The sequence below is a fragment of the Bubalus kerabau genome, chromosome 6 (assembly GCF_029407905.1).
Source record: "Bubalus kerabau isolate K-KA32 ecotype Philippines breed swamp buffalo chromosome 6, PCC_UOA_SB_1v2, whole genome shotgun sequence".
Classification (NCBI taxonomy): Eukaryota; Metazoa; Chordata; class Mammalia; order Artiodactyla; family Bovidae; genus Bubalus; species Bubalus kerabau.
The window spans coordinates 79,398,880-79,416,023 of record NC_073629.1 but is presented as its reverse complement, the minus strand read 5'-3'; the positions used below and the strand labels follow the sequence as shown (position 1 = coordinate 79,416,023).

Here is a 17,144-nt window from a genome sequence, read left to right as displayed (position 1 = left end):
CCAGACTCACGCCCATCGAGTCAGCGATGCCATCCAGCCATCTCATCCTCTGTCGTCCCCTTCTCCTCCTGCCCCCAATCCCTCCCAGCATCAGAGTCTTTTCCAATGAGTCAACTCTTCGCATGAGATGGCCAAAGTACTGGAGTTTCAGCCTTAGCATCATTCCTTCCAAAGAAATCCCAGGGCTGATCTTCAGAATGGACTGCTTGGATCTCCTTTTAGTCCAAGGGACTCTCAAGAGTCTTCTCCAACACCACAGTTCAAAAGCATCAATTCTTCGGCGCTCAGCCTTCTTCACAGTCCAACTCTCACATCCATACATGACCACAGGAAAAACCATAGCCTTGACTAGACGAACCTTTGTTGGCAAAGTAATGTCTCTGCTTCTGAATATGCTATCTAGGTTGGTCATAACTTTCCTTCCAAGGAGTAAGCGTCTTTTAATTTCATGGCTGCAGTCACCATCTGCAGGGATTTTGGAGCCCAAAATAATAAAGTCTGACACTGTTTCCACTGTTTCCCCATCTGTTTCCCATGAAGTGATGGGACCAGATGCCATGATCTTTGTTTTCTGAATGTTGAGCTTTAAGCCAACTTTTTCACTCTCCACTTTCACTTTCATCAAGAGGCTTTTGAGTTCCTCTTCACTTTCTGCCATAAGGGTGGTGTCATCTGCATATCTGAGGTTATTGATATTTCTCCTGGCAATCTTGATTCCAGCTTCTGCTTCTTCCAGTCCAGCATTTCTCATGATGTACTCTGCATAGAAGTTAAATAAGCAGGGTGACAATATACAGCCTTGACATACTCCTTTTCCTATTTGGAACCAGTCTGTTGTTCCATGTCCAGTTCTAACCGTTGCTTCCTGACCTGCATACAAATTTCTCAAGAGGCAGATCAAGTGGTCTGGTATTCCCATCTCTTTCAGAATTTTCCACAGTTTATTGTGATCCACACAGTCAAAGGCTTTGGCATAGTCAATAAAGCAGAAATAGATGTTTTTCTGGAACTCTCTTGCTTTTTCCATGATCGAGTGGATGTTGGCAATTTGATCTCTGGTTCCTCTGCCTTTTCTAAAACCAGCCTGAACATCAGGAAGTTCACGGTTCACATATTGCTGAAGCCTGGCTTGGAGAATTTTGAGCATTACTTTACTAGTGTGCGAGATGAGTGCAATTGTGCGGTAGTTTGAGCATTCTTTGGCATTGTCTTTCTTTGGGATTGGAATGAAAACTGACCTAGTATAAGAAAAATAAAGTTAAAATACACTGACGGAAATCACGTTCTGATCTGAAAAGCTCAGATAACAGAGGGTTTTGATCATCAACCAATTACCATCATCCTAGGGATCATATAGTTTCAGCTCATAAATATTTCAAATACATTTGCCTCTCTCCATCTGCAATGCTACATTATAATTCTAGCCATCACTATCTCCTGCATAGGTTAAGGCAATAAAATAAGTTACTACTAGCAACTGGCATGAATACTTTCGAGGCTGGTTACTGTTCTAAGTGCTATAATGTGAATTACTTCATTTAATCCTCATAACCACCCCACCAGAAAGATATATGTCCCCCAATTTTAGAAATGAGGAAATTAAAACTCAGAAAAATTAAGTAACTCACCCAAGTTCGCACTGCTAACAAAGGAAATGACAGAGCCAGAAAGTAAACTTGGCTGTCTTCCTCCATATCCTGAGCTTTTAAATACTATTTAGCTAGCCTCCTTGCAGCTATTCTCATCTTCAAGTTCATTCTCTAGGTTGCACGGAGAGTGATATGTTTTACATGCACATTTGGCTAGGCCATCCCAGGTTTCTCTCCATGGCCGTCCCATAGCTGTGCAGAACCTGATCTAAACTCACATCAGTCTTTTTCTCCTGGTGTGTTCCTACCACATGGACAGATCTCAGTCCATGGAGTATGCCCTGATGTTCTTCCTGCCTGGAATGCCTTCCTTCCTCTTTGCACCTAATTCTTATTCCATCAGATCTTGTATGTTAGACCTTCCCTAAACTTTCTATCACATCCCACTTCTCAAACTTTTGAGTCCTGTTATCCTTGTTATAAATTCTTAGAACACTCTAAAAATTTTAGTAGCTCCCTTGCCAATTGCAATTCAATAAGTTTTTGTATAATTGTCTCTTCCTGCTAGAATCTAGGCTTCGAGTAAGCAAAAACTATGTTTATAGAATTCACCATTATACCCTTAGAGTTCCATGCTGTGCCTATAACATGATGAAAGAAAGAAAGTGTTAGTCACTCAGTTGTGTCTGATTCTTTACAATCCCATGGACTGTAACCCGCCAGGCTACTCCATCCATGGAATTCTCCAGGCAAGAATACTGGAGTGGGTTGCCATTTCCTTCTACTACATAAAAATCCACTCATTACATAAACATTTGTTGTCTCGTATTCAACAAACAATAGCCAACATTTATCTGATCCTTATACCATGGACTGTCTTAAGCACTTTACATTTATTTATTATTTAATTAAAGACTACAATCCATTATATAAACATCATTATTATTCTTATTACATTGGTGAGGAAACTGAGGCATAGAGAAGTAACTTCTCTAAGGTTAAACAAGGGAATATGAACCCAGACTGTCTAGTTCCAGAGACCAGCTTTTAACTTCTACTCTAAAATCTTCATAACGGGCTTTCCTGGTGGCTCAGCAGTAAAAAAAAAAAATCTGCCTGCAGTTCAGGAGATGCAGGAGATAAGGGCTTGATCCCTAGGTTGGGAAGATCCCCTGGAGGAGCACATGGCAACCCACTCCAGGATTCTTGCCTGGGAAATCCCATGGACAGAGGAGCCTGGTGGGTTATGGTCTACAGGGTTGCAAAGAGTAGGACACCACTAAAGTGAACGAGCACATATTCTTCATAAATATTTCTTGTATTAGAAAAATAATTGGACACCAACTGACCTTCATGACTGAAGGCTTTCTTGTATCATTGCCTTTAACACTAGCATGGGTAGATAATTAAGTTCCTTGGGCACCCTTTCACATTGGTGGTACGTGTTGTTACCTAAATGAGTACAGATTCTTGTTGGTAAGTAAAGCCAAAGTCAGAGTCCTTCTGGAGAGCAGGCTTTGGCAAAGGTAAAGACACTGAAAGAAAACAAAGTTATGAGACGGGCACGTCAGAGACAGTTTCTCCTTGTGCAATCTTACCTGGGGTGAAAGAAGAGAAAGTTGGGCCATTTGTTTGTGACAGACCTCATGGCTTAGCCAAAAAGATCCTGGAATTCAGAATCAGAGAACTTAGGTTCTCCTTCTGCTGCCTTCCTTTCTCTGTTCTCTCTCCCTCCCTCTTCATCTCTCATCTCTCTCTCTCTCTCTGTCTTTCATCAGATGACTTTGAGCAAATTATTAAACATCTCCCGGCCTCAGATTTCTCACATGCATAATGGAAAATCTATGTCATAATAATAATGCTTTCTATCTCATGGGATTTATTTTTCAAGGGAAAAATGAGATCTGCAAGTGAAAGCACTTGGTAAACTGTCAAGTTGTATATACAAAAGCTAGTTGTGACTGGTGTTTTTTTTAACTCATAGTCTTAGAGGAGTTTGCTAAGGAGATCAGTATCAAAATGACCTACTTTTCACCATGATTTCCCTTGAAGGCAGTGAACCTCTTCTTCCGTGAATCCACCCAGAGTGAAATCCCTGTCATGTGCAATTGCAAAGTCCCTCATATTTATAAAGACACATTAACAAAGTCCTGCCTAAAGAGAGACCATTTGGGGCTCACGGATAGCCTTTGGAAGAACTGTGTGAGAACACTGTGTGAGTGTTCTCCAGTTCCTGGGGTTTGTTCTAAGAATGTTTGACTCAAGTTTAAATCAACAGCCTTCTGGAAAAGTTGCACTCTGACACAAGTGCATGTCATTTACCTAAGAGTTATCAAAAGAAAATATCTACCTTTGGACTTAATGAAAAAAACAGCTATTGTTCATTGTCAGGGGAAAAACCAAACATCATAACCAAGATCACTAAACAAATAGGCTTATAGCCAAATCATTTTAAATAAAAAAGAGGCTTATTTCCATATGTGTGAAATACTTTTACATTTTAACAGATACTTATTGCATTTTGTGGAGGAACCAAGGAGTGAAGCAGGTCTTCTAACTTCAAAGCCCTTTGAATCTAGGAAAGACATCTACAGGGCTAGAATCTTATGGAAAAAGCTAGTTATTAGCTGGATGTAGAGAATCCAATTCATATACACTTCTCACTTCCAAGAATCAGAAGAAGAATTTTCTCCATTAAGGATTCTTTTAACATTTTTTCCCAAGGGAGCCCTTGCTTTCAAAATTTTATCTACAAAAACTGCATTTAAAGATAACAGTGGGTCTACCGAATTAATTTTATTATTTTACAGAGGCTTGCTTAATATTATTTCAGTTATTTAATGATATTCGCAATGTGGAGGTCTTGGGATGCTTTCCTTTCAACATCAAGGGTTTACTTTGTTTTGAGGTTCAAAGTGCAGGCTTTGCTGTGACCAGGGCAAGCTTCATGCTAGCTTGCCCTTACATCCATGTGCCACTGGATCATTGCAAAAGGTCATTGTGTAGTTTGGGTACTGATCAAAAGTACTCAGCCAGGTGGTGAAGGGAGCTGAAATTCAGCCCTTCCCTCACTTTTCAAGCTTTCTGCTCAAGGGCTATGTCTGCTAAGGGACAGCAAGTTTTTCTGATTTTCACAAAGGTGCAGTACAAGCTGGGGTGGGAGCAAGGGAGAGAAGGAAGATGATAAGGCACCCAGTTTTACAGAATGACAGTTTTGAAGATGGAGAAGTGTGCAATCAATGAACACCTCTTCTTCATTGCTGTGGCCCCAGCAGGAGGCTTGGGGTGTGCTAGACACTCAATGCATATTTTGTGGAATACATGCATGAACAAGTGACTTTCTTATACAATTCTCGACATCTAAATGTCCTTTAATTGGGTGTGTCAATTGCGATTGGGTGAATACAGAATGACAAATTCGGCAAATTCTATATTTTAGAAGTGAAACCCAATAAGCTCTATCAAGAACCAGTTTCCTATCTAAGGTCATGCATCTAGAGGCAGACTTTAGGATTTCATGGCCAATTTATATGTCTTCCCCTACCACTAAATCCCAGGGCCAGAGCAAAACTCTACCAACTCAGCTATCAAATATATGGCCATCTACTCTCAGGAATGGGCTTTCCAGGTAGCTTAGTGGTAAAGAAACCACCTGCCAATGCAGGAGATCCAGGTTCAATCCTTGGGTCAGGAAGATCATCTGAGGGAGGAAATGGCAACCCACTCCAGTATTCTTGCCTGGAGAATTCCATGGACAGAGGAACCTGGCGGGCTACAGTCCAGGGGGTCACAAAGAGTCGGACACAATTGAGTGACTGAGTACTCACACACCCTCAGGAAAGTGGCCAGGACAAGGTAGAGGCTTGTGGGCAGTTGGGGTAGAGGAAAATGTTCCTGACAGGTACTAAGCTCCATATCAAAGCCTTGGCATGCCTTGCTTCACTTAATTCTCATAGCTAGGTCACAGCGCTAGTAAATGAATTGTAGAGTCAGGCTCTGTAGACAGCCGGGCCAAACATCAATATGTTCCACTCAGTTTTGAGTTGGTAAGAGCATCCTGGTCTATGCAATGTCAAAACCAATATCCTTTTCAGCTGTGTGTGATATAAGTCAAATTCTGTTTCTACCCATTGCTATGGTTCAACAAAAGGAAGGGAAACATTTTTTTAGAAACCCTGTTCCTTTTTTTTCCTTTTTTTTAAACTGGAGTTTCCCTAGGTGAGTCTCTCTGTTGAATACATACACAAAACATCAGGAAGACAGGGAAAAGTACACAAATCACACATGTAGAAATCAGGGAATTTTCATAAAGTGAACAGAGTCTTGTAATTAGTATCTAGACTAAGAAGTACATCATTGTCAGCCCCATGGAAGTCCCCCTCCAGTTCTTGCCTGGTTGCTAACCCTCCAAGGGAACCACTATCTTGACTTCTAACATCATAGATTCATTTTTGCTTCTTTGAAATTTTATATAAATTGCATCACATTTTATGTGATTTTTAACCTCTAGTTTCTTTTACTCAGTGTTTACATTCATGAGATTCCTCTCTATCTTTGCCTATCACAATTGTTCTGATTGATCTAACCACCACACAATTTTGAAAATAGTACCATCTTCTCTAATGAAGAGTTCTGACTATGTGAGGGGGAGAAACAGAACTGTGAAAGTTGCTCAGTCATGTCCAACTCTTTGCAACCCCATGGACTATACAGTCCATGGAATTTTCTAGGCCAGAATACTGGAGTGGGTAGGCTATCCCTTCTCCAGGGGATCTTCCCAACCCAGGGATCAAACCCAGGTCTCCCACATTGCAGACAGATTCTTTACCAGCTGAACCACAAGGGAAGCCCAAGAATACTGGAGTGGGTAACCTATCCCTTCCCCAGGGGATCTTAATGAACCCAGGAATCGAACTGGGGTCTCCTGCATTGCAGGTGGATTCTTTACCAACTGAGCTGTCAGGGAAGAGAAACAAAAGGTTACTTATATTTTTTTTCTATGCCCTGGGTTGGGGTAGAAAGTCTGGGAATCTTGACAGATTGGTTTGTGATATCTACAAAGCTGTGTTAAAATTGCATTTAGAATGATCCCTTATATCAGGAATCTGAATTACTCAAACTCATAAAAGCTGAGAGTACTAGTTACCAGGGGTGATGGAGGATTGGAGAAGTGTTGATCAAAAGGTATATAGTTTCAGATCCTCAAAGTGAATAAAATCCTAGAGACCTGCTATATAGCATGATACCTATGGCTGACCATACTGTATAATATTTGTAAAGATTAGTTAAGATAGATCTTCTTTAAATGTTCCTTTCACACACATGTACACACACACACATACACAAAGAAGGAGGGAGGAAACTTTTAGAGGTGATGGTTAAGTTTATGAGATTATTTATGGTGATAGTTTCACAGGTACTTACTTATCTTCAAACTCATCAAGATGTATACATGAAACATGCCCAGCTTTTTTGTATGCCAATCATATCTCAATAAAAAACAAACTGCGTTTAGATAGAGTTTATAGAAAATTTATATTGGGGGTGTATTGTGATGCTTTCATCTGCTAATTATATGAATTTGGGACCTCTCTGAGACCCAGTTTTCTCATCTGTATTGAGAAATCCTCATTCTGAGGGCTTCTAATCCAAATGATATAATTATGTAAAGGTCCTCCATCTTGATTTTTTCCCAGAGATCAGTAATAAGATCCTGCTTTCCTGCATGGAGTGTGGGGCCAACTTTTAGGGCATCTGAGGTCTGTTACCAGCTGGACCATTGACTTCATCACTGCTCGAAATCCGGTTCCCTACTTTCCAGCTCTGAGCAGCTTGCTATTTGTGGCCAGGCTGAGGTTTCTCATTGCCCTTTCCTTTTGCCCTTCTCTGCATCTCTCCCATCCAATACCTGTCTTCTAGCACACATAGACATACACACACATGTTCTACTGAATTTGCATGAAAAAAACTGGGAATACTGAAATATGAGCTAAATATTAGCTGAGCTGGAAAATTATTAAAGCAGAAGAGGGGAGATCATTGACTAAAAAAGAAGAATGTTACATAACAGTTTGTACAATGTTGCCTATTTTCCTTTCTTTTTTTTTTTTTTGGCCATGCTGCATGGCTTGTGGGATCTTAGTTTCCCAACCAGGGATCAAACCCCGGGCCTTGGCATTGAAAGCATGGAGGCCTAACCACTGGACCACTGGGGAATTCCAAGTGTTGTCTATTTTTGACTATATACATGCTACGTGAAAGGACATACACAGGGGGATAACAATAGTGATCTCTGCTTGGTCAAATGTGACATTTTATCATTTCAAATATTTTGCTTCTCTATAATATTCTAGCTGTCTCCAATGCACCTATATCTTCTCTATAATAATAAATGTGATATTTATAAAATATGCATTAAACTTAAAGGTAAAGTCTGGTTTTGTGTGAATTCTCCTATTTTAGCTTCCCTGTCAGAACAGTGTAAGTATTCTTCTTATATTCACTTTCCAGATAGAGAAATGTATTCTTAGCAAACTTAGGTAACTTGCCTGAGGTTACCCACAGAAACAAGAGGCGGGACCAGAACCAAGCCAGTCTTCTGAGTAAATATTGCACAGTAAATATTTTGCTAATAGCTGTGTTAGGTGGATCAGAAAAGGGAAGAGGAGACTCGAGAAATGACAACATTCAGGAAAGCAATTACACAATTTGAAACAGAAAAGACCCAAGGGTAAGATACTACTTTAAACACAGCAATTTCAGGAATGCATGGATTTCCAGCCCTGTAGTGAATCCTCTATTTTATTGACCAAGATATGGTCTTGCCCTGGAAATCTTGCTCGGTTAATTTAGCCTGTGATTTAGGTTGTGCCTTAAGGTGCATTAGAGATAAGTCATACCTCTTCGGTGTTTATCGCACAGAGATGTTGCAAGGATTAATGGGTAGTGTCCTGGCGCTCCTTTGAGGAAAGAGCTTTATGAATGCCATGTATAATTATCAGATTAATATTATAATTATTCATTCATCCTTTCTTCCTGTTTCTCAGCATGAAATGCAATACTTATCAGACCCACAGAAGGAAGTAAATCTTTTGTCATTCTTGTTGAAGTGAAAGAGGAAAAGAAGGGAAACATAGAAGGGAGGTTCTCCCAGCTCCTTCTTCCCTCTGAAAATTCTTGACAAGCAGGGTCACCGCATGACCATACGTAGTCCCATTATCTGCTCTTATCCTCTTGAGACTTGCTTCTGAGGTGCTAAGCATCCTTCCTTCCCAGAGTCATTTTTGTAAGAAAAGGAACATAACCAGCTTTGTGGGCACATGACCTGCACAGCTGCACAGGGCTCTTCACTCACAAGGACCTTATAGTCTCAGTCTTGAAACTTGTGATGATTTTATCTTTGATCTGATTTTTTAAGTAAAGTCTGATGGGGAAATGGAGCATAGATCCTGGTGACTTGGAGCATCAGTTCATGCTGTGCCCCATCTCCTGCCACCTGCCTGTCTCCCCTGGAAGTATTCTCAGCACCCGTTTCCCTGATCCTTGTCGTCCTGGGGCTCCTCCAGCACCCCTCCCCCTCCGCTGTCCCAGGACCACTGCTGCTGTCCACTCCCAGTGAGGGCCTGGGTCCAAGTGCGAGAGGGTTTGAGTTGGACATGGATGCCTTTACAAAGTCTCAGGTGGGGCATGGGAGCAGCCATCCCTGCCCTGGGCCAACATGGCAGTGCCACAGTAGACAGGGGCCATGTCTTGATCCTCTTGTCCACCCCAACCAAGGTATCTAGTGCACCCTTGTGCAGAGGTTGTAGCCTGTTTTCTGGGGCTTGGGGCATTGGCACCATGGCAAAGAGGAATGTCTGACTTCCCCAGAGCCTGCCCAGGCCTGGGGCATGGAACACAGTTTGGAAGTTGGCAGGTAGGTGCCCTCCAGCAACTGGTAAGTTGTGCATGGGCCCTAAGTCAGAGGCTGCAGGGTCTCTGGGGTCCTACAAGGGTCTGCACTCTCCTCCTGGTATCCCTCTGCCTGAAGTAACATGATATTAAAGGGTAAATGAAACACACCGTGCCATTCATTCATTGTGATAAATGTGCCATTTTAAGGTATTAACTATAGGGAACCCTGGATATGGGGTAGATGCAAACTCTCTATTATCTCTGCAACATTTCTGTAGATCTAGAACTATTTTATAATAAGCAGTTTACTTAGAAAAAATAACAATACCTCCACGAAAGGTTGAGAGAGAGCAACTTCAGAAAAAAGAAAAAAGCTTCACATTTTAAGACCTTTCACAGCACTTTTTCCTGATTTTTGAACAAGGGATCGTACATTCCATTTTTCACTGGGCCCAGCCAATTATGGAACTGATTCCGACTATAAAACCTCTTTTGAATATGCAATTCTTCTATCTCTCTTCTCTTTCCTCCCCACCCTCACAAACCAGGTTTGGGGGGTTCCTTTGATTGTCGCTAATAATTATACTTCTGTGTACTGATTACCTACTAAGAACTGGTTATCCTATGAGATGGGGCTTCCCTGGTGGCTCAGATGGTAAAGAATCTGCCTGCAATTCAAGAGACCGGGGTTCGATCCCTGGTCCAAGAAGATCCCCTGGAGAAGGGAATGTCTACCCACTCCAGTATTCTTGCCTGGAGAATCCCATGAACAGAGGAACCTGGCAGGCTACAGTCCATAGGACCACAGAGAATTGGACATGACTGAGTGACTAACATATACACACACACATCATGGAGATATTTTATATACTTTATCTCATTTAGCCCCTTTATAACTTTAGGAGATAGATATTCTCCTTATTTGAAGATGTGGGAAGTAGAGTTCCAGGATCATGCAGTAAGCGGTAGGAGAGAAAGTCAAAATGCCTGAGGTTCACTCCAAAGCTGGTGCTCTTTCCACAGTGCTCCAGATGTATCCTCAGCCTCCAGATACCCAAGTATTTGCATGCTGCTTGGGCAAGCACTTTCGTTTCCATTCCTCTGAGTATCTACTGAGAGTCTACTAGGTACCAAGCATGAGATTTGGTGCTGGAGCCACAGAGTTCTAGTGTGGAGGCCAGCCTGAGCTGCACTGATGCTTTCCTTTGGCTGTACTGATAAGTAGCTGGGCTGTGATGCCCCCATCCTTAAGCCACTCTGACATCTGTGCCTCCTGCCTTAGTTACTGTGATAAGAAGGCTCTCAAAGGGGGCATAAAGAAAGCCTTGACAATGGATGAAGAATCTGGGAAGGAGCAAATTTTCATTTACTTCAAAATTTAACTTTTTACCCAGAAAATATCGTGCATGACCAGAATAAGAGAAAGCAGTGGAGTAAGATCCTGCCATATCCGTTGGCCAGTCACCGGCACCTCACTAATTTTTTTTAATATTTATTTTTATCTATTTGGCTGTGCTGCGTCTTAGTTGCGGCACCCAGGATCTTTAGTTGCAGCATGTGAGATCTAGTTCCCTGACCAGGGATTGAACCAGGGCCCCCTGTATTGGAAGCATGGAGTCTTAGCCACTGGACTACCAGGGAAGTCCCTGGCATCTCACTCTTGTCCCAACTCTAGGAGCATGTGTGTGCTCTTTCTGTATAATAGACAAGGAATGAGTTGTGGTGATGGCACTTAATTGATAGATCATTTAAGAGTTTTCCTCTTTCTTCAGGGCTTCACTGCTATCCTTACTGTTTTTCTTTGTGAGTGGAGATCTGATCCCTTTTTTCCTCTTCCTGAAAGAGAAATGTAACATATCATCCCACAGTCGTTTTGTACATCAGTCTATTCAAAATGCTCCACACAAGCTGCTCACTCCCCACCATCCTAGTGAATGCCTAATCTTAATTACTGAGAACCACGGGTTGTGATGTGGAAGATACCAGGGTGGTGAAGCCTGAGGAATTAGCAAGTGGTTAGACTTTTTTATGAGAGGTCTGGAGGGAGAATGGGAGAGTTCTGTCACTTCAGAAAAAGCTTCCTTAGATGAAGTGCTCTTCTGGAAGGAAATAGAGAAGAGGGGGTGTTGCAGATACACAACAGAGAGTCAATGAGAAGATGCTTTGTGTTGAAGCAGCATGGCAAAATTGAGGAAGAAAGGAGGGAAGGCATGTGTGAGTCTGGCTTGAAATGAGTTTTACTGAAAACACCTCAATTCTGGTCTGCACATTTTTGAGGAGTGTGAAAAAAAAAGGAGGAAGTCACCTCCAGTGGTTTTGTGGCTTTTTAAGTGTGACATACAGGATATTGAATTTTAACCCCTGGTTTCCCTGAAGGGTAAGCATATGTGGGGGATAAACAAAACACCTCTTCTTTGAAATGTGCGTCTGTGCTAAGTGGTTCCAGCACTTGGAATCTCTCGTGTGTTTATTCCCCTTTCTGCTTCAAGTGTGAGTGTCACACACATAAAATTACTCAAATAATAACAATGAACTATGAGGTCTCCCTAGGAGTTCTGTACGAACATATAAAAAATGTATTCTAAATATGACAGGAACATGTGAGTCTTTTCTTTATAATAGAATTTCATGTGAGATTTTTAATTTTATTAGTGTCTGTTGTGTGCTTCCATTCCAGAAAGCTGTGTAGACTTAAAGGATGTTGTTCCCCTCAATATCAGTCACATATGCAGGAGAGCCCAAATAGTTTTTATAGCTGTCTGTAGCATCATTAGTTCATCTAGCATTTATAAAATTAATTTCAGTGTTTACTAAGATAGGGTTCTTAACTCAGTAGCCTTAAGTGTTAGCTTAGACTCACAAACTTTTGGGTATGGAATGACGTACTGCAAACACTTAAAAACAGTTTCATTACCCAGCGAAAATATGAACTTAAAAGCAATGCTCTATTTTTTTTTTTTAACAGACCACTGAGAAATATTTACAGAAAGCCTACATTCCTATGGTAACAAATCTGAGCCCCCAGCCTTCATCAACAAATCTGCCACGGTCACATCTGGCTCCACCTAAAAGTCCGGTTCAGAATTTCCCTGTGATCCTGGGAGTTGAAGAAGAGAAGTTTTAGCTTTGTTTAGTATAACAAGAACTGCCTAGACTCCAGGGCCAATAAATGTGTTCACGTAAAACTCCAGACAGTGTCTCTGAGACTGAAGCCTTATCGGGGAGACCTCATTTTGCCTCGACTTAAAGGAAGACTCAGAACAGAGGAGGACTAGCCTTCTCCCCTCACTTGTGTGGGTCAGTGTCTGCTGAATTGAAAGTTATTCCAACATTTGCACATTCCCCCGGAATGAATGAATGCACAGGCCTTCCAACGTAACTGTCAGTTTCCCCCGCCACTTTTCGGTTGTACGTTTCATTTAGAAGAAAAGCCAAATGAGAAAACGCTTTCCTCATTTCTCCTCTAGATTGCAAACACTCAGAAATGACATCACGCACCCTAAAGAATCCCAAGATGACTAAGGCACAGAAAACCTGAGAAAACTGACTGCTTCTGCCTTTAGTTTTAGGACTCATGTATGCAGATGAGCTTTTAAGAGCCGGTTCCCCGCCTTCTTCCTCAGAGGAAGTTTCTTGGTAGATCGCAGACACCTCATCTAGCCCGGGGGCGGGGGGGTGAAAACTTGGCAGCAGCCATCCCGGGCAGAGCACCACGGTGATTTGCTCTCCTGGTGGAGAGAGCTGGAAGGAAGGAGTCGGCGCGCAAATAATGAAGGAGCACGGGGCCGCCTTCAGTAGCGCCGGGATCAGCGGCGGCAGCGGTGACTCGGCTATGGACAGTCTGCAGCCGCTCCAGCCTAACTACATGTCTGTGTGTTTGTTTGCAGAAGAATCTTATCAAAAATTAGCAATGGAAACGCTAGAGGAACTGGACTGGTGCTTAGACCAGCTAGAGACCATACAGACCTACCGCTCTGTCAGTGAGATGGCATCTAACAAGGTAAGAGATGACCGTTTTATTCATGAAAGTGTGACCGCGCCGCGAGCTGTGGGCTCTCCTGGCCTCTGCCAGCTGCAGAAGTGCACGGGGACTCCACTATCAGCTTTGTTAATTTGCCTTCGATGATTCTGTTTTAAAATGCCACACTTTGCTTGTGTCTTGATGCTTCAGCCCAAGCTATTATCCTCAGTACAATCCCCAGAAACCAAACCTTTTTCTTATTGATGTCTTTTGGAATGTGTTTAAGGTGAGAAGTGCTTATGAAGTATACAAATCACTATACAAGTGAAAAAAAATTTTTGTTTTATATCTGAATGAATCCATAGGTGAAATTGTTGTGTTGCAATCAAGTGTTTTATATGTTTTTTGAACGAGAAAATAATGCGACTTCTGTATACCAATGGCGAGAATGATTTGCCCTGAAGTTTCCTAAATTCTGAAATTCTCAGGACATTCTAGGATTCTCAAACCTTTCTTTTCTGATGCTGGTATGACTTAAGATTTAAAAAAGAAGCAATTAAAAAAAAAAAAAAGAAGCAATATACTTTGTCTCCAAAACAGAAAATTACTTTTTTAAAGTTTGCTGCTTTGCATAATGGAATCGTTTGAAATGAAGTCCCACTCATATTGCAAAGAAATGGTTTTATGTACAATGCCCAGACAAAACTTAGTGTTGGGGAGCTTTAATTATCTACCATTATATCATTTGTTTAAGTAACACCTGGATTTAGAGTGCTAATTTATGAAATGAGAGTTGTTGCTTTTTGTTCGTATTTTTCTCTCATAGAATGTTAATTATATACATATACATATGAACATATGTGTATTTATCTATTATTTTAATTGAAATCTTAACACTGCACCCTCATAAATACACATTTCAAAATCTCCAATCATCCTAGCCTGAGGTATTATCTTTTGTCTTAAGAGTTCTGGGGATGGGAAGAGACTTTGCTTCACACCTGCCAAATGCCCTTTCCAGCCCTGAATGTGTGTCCCTCCTCCCTTTTTCCTGGGGTTAAAAGGATTGCCTTCCTATCAAGACTTGCTGGCTCCTGCTCAAAGGATCTGAGCAGAGGAAGCATCACATCCCAAAGTTTAGTGGGGTTGCACAGAGAGTGGACTTTTCTTACTCTTGTTTATTGGTTAATGAAAAGGCAAAAAAAAAAAAAGTCTCTCTCAAAATCTAGTTCAGATTCAAGTTGGAAAAAAAGGTTGAGGTTTAACTATTTATTGACTTTTCTCTGAATTTCTCAATTGAAGCTAAATTCTGGGTTTTTCCAGGCTGTTGTAAATCTCAACCAACTGCTTCCCCATGAGAAGGGCTTAACTGTGTAACTTCTCCAAACCACACTGGAGTCCATGTACACAGAAGGATTCTCACACAAGCTCTAGCCCCCTTTGAAGAATTCATAGAGTCTTTGTTCTTTGCATTTTGTGATCATTGATACGTATGCAAGATGTAGATTCAGTGTTTAGGGGTAGGTTTTTTTTTTTTTTCCCCCAGCAAGTTTCCCCATAAAGGATACCTTGAACTTTCTTCTGGAGTCACTAAGATAAAGTAGGCACCTAGCTTTAGAGGCAGAAAAAGATTACTCATTGAAAAACTGCAAATGGCCATTAGTTTTAATTTTGAATGTTGATATCTTATGTATTCTAACTAGTTTAGTGTATGGAGTGCTGAAATTAGACATTGTGTGTCTTGCAAATTTATTATAAATAATTTCATATTCAATGTATAGTTCACGAGACACTGAGACCAGGGACCATGTAGGTCCTAGTGAGAATTCTAAATGCTTCGGGCTTCCGCTTCTCTTTATGGTGTCATGTGCAGGAAACAATGAAAGTTGAATAGAGCTAACCCTAAAGAAAGGGCTAAACCTTAATGTTGACACAGTTAGCTTAAGTAGAAGGCATGCAGCTTTACCTGTTTCTAGAGCTACATTGGAGAGGTTATAGGGCAAAGCAATTACCCTGTGATGAATAATGCCCAGCTGACAGCAGAAGTCAATTTCAGTTTTTACAAAGATCTCTCTCTTTTTACTTAGCCATTTACCCCCAACCCCAAAGTCTTAATTATCCAGATAATCATCTCAGGTGAAGCTTAAGTCATAGCACATATAATGTAATATAATGAGAATATTTTTATGGCCACCAAAAAGATCTTGATTTATACCAGTTTAGGGGGAACCAAATTATCTGTGGTAAAATTAAAATTCCATATTCAATTTTAACTATTGTCAAAATTATTTGAGTATTTCATCTGAACTGCTGTTTAAAATTATCATCATCATCATGTAGTCTTTTTTGGTCATCTTTGGCTTACTCTAAGTGAATAAAGATGCTGTGGCAAATCTCTGAGTTACAGACTTGGAAGTAAGTGTGAAGATATTCTATACTGGAAGTATGTGAAAAGCATGGGCTTTGGAGTCAAAAGATTATGGTTGAAATCCTGTTTCTGTCGTTTATTAGCTACTTGGCCTTGGCCAACTTACTTAACTGCTCTAAGACTTAGTTTTCTTCTCTGTAAAACAGGGATAAAAGTGGTACCTATGTTGCTGAGGTTGCTGTAAAGACTGAGATTATGCATCTGAAGCACTTAGCAAGGCCCCTGATATGTAGGAAAAGTTCAAGAAGTGATCATTTATTCATAGCATCCATTGTTGCTAAGTGTGTAAGTGGCTTCAGTCATATCCAACTCTGTGTGACAGGCTCCTCTGTCCATGGGATTCTCGAGGCAAGAATACTGGAGTGGGTTGCCATGCCCTTCTCCAGGGGATCTTCCCAACCCAAGAATTGAACCCGCATGTCTTTTGTCTCCTGCATTGGCAGGCAGGCTCTCTACCACGAGAGCCACCTAGGAAGCATCCACTCCATCTTTGCAAAAAAAATGTGTCTCTAGTTGTGATCAGCTAAGTGACTGCTGAGTTTTGTTTGCAGCCTCTTAACTTACATAGAGTGGTGATGCGAGAGCCAGTGTTTTGCTTTAGTGTTTGGGGATTAGATGTGTGCCAGTCTACATGCAAATGGTAGAATATCGACTGCATTTAGTAGAGGAAAAGCAAGTAGTCTATATTTGGTTCGTCTTGTTTGGGATGTATTTGTTTATTGTTTTTTCTTAACCATTTTGAAGAAAGCTGTGACTCAAAACTGTCCCAAGTGAACTTCAGAGCTCAGAGAGTTAGATAAGAAACTGTTTCTATGACTTCTCCTTAGCCCAAATTTCCCTCATCCGTTAGGCCAAATGGAATTCCAGAATTACAGAGAAAGATGCAGTCAGGTGGCTCAGTATTGTAGATTATTTTCCTCCCAAGAATTACAGCAAGATGGAATAGATTAAGCAGGAGGTTTACGAGGCAAAGACATTGTCTTTCAAGATGAGAAGAATGTCTAGTGAACTTCTGCCAGCAGCCCAAGTTCAGCTAGATGTGTGAGAGCTGTTTTCTGTAACCACAGCTCGCCTGCATACACTTATTCATTAATTTTTGTTTTAACTTTTATCGCCTCCTGAATTAGAATTGTCTTGCACTTCAGTGAAATGCATCAGAGCCTGAGTTCCTCAGTGGCAAAACAGTCAGATGTTTTGAAAACAGGATGCTTGGGCTCCACATTAGAAAAAGAGGAACGGAAAGAGAAACAGTATAGAAAGGAAGAAAGCAAAT

At 41.1% G+C, this 17,144-nt stretch overlaps 1 protein-coding gene across 2 annotated transcripts in view; it reads left to right on the top strand.

The window, feature by feature from the left end:
* PDE4B (phosphodiesterase 4B) overlaps positions 1-17,144 on the top strand; it is a 650,415-nt gene that overhangs the window by 592,708 nt on the left and 40,563 nt on the right. For both annotated transcript variants that reach the window (XM_055585558.1, XM_055585557.1), the window contains one exon: positions 13,370-13,482. In XM_055585558.1, the coding sequence (XP_055441533.1) occupies positions 13,370-13,482 (113 nt within the window). The remainder of the gene's footprint in view (positions 1-13,369; positions 13,483-17,144) is intronic.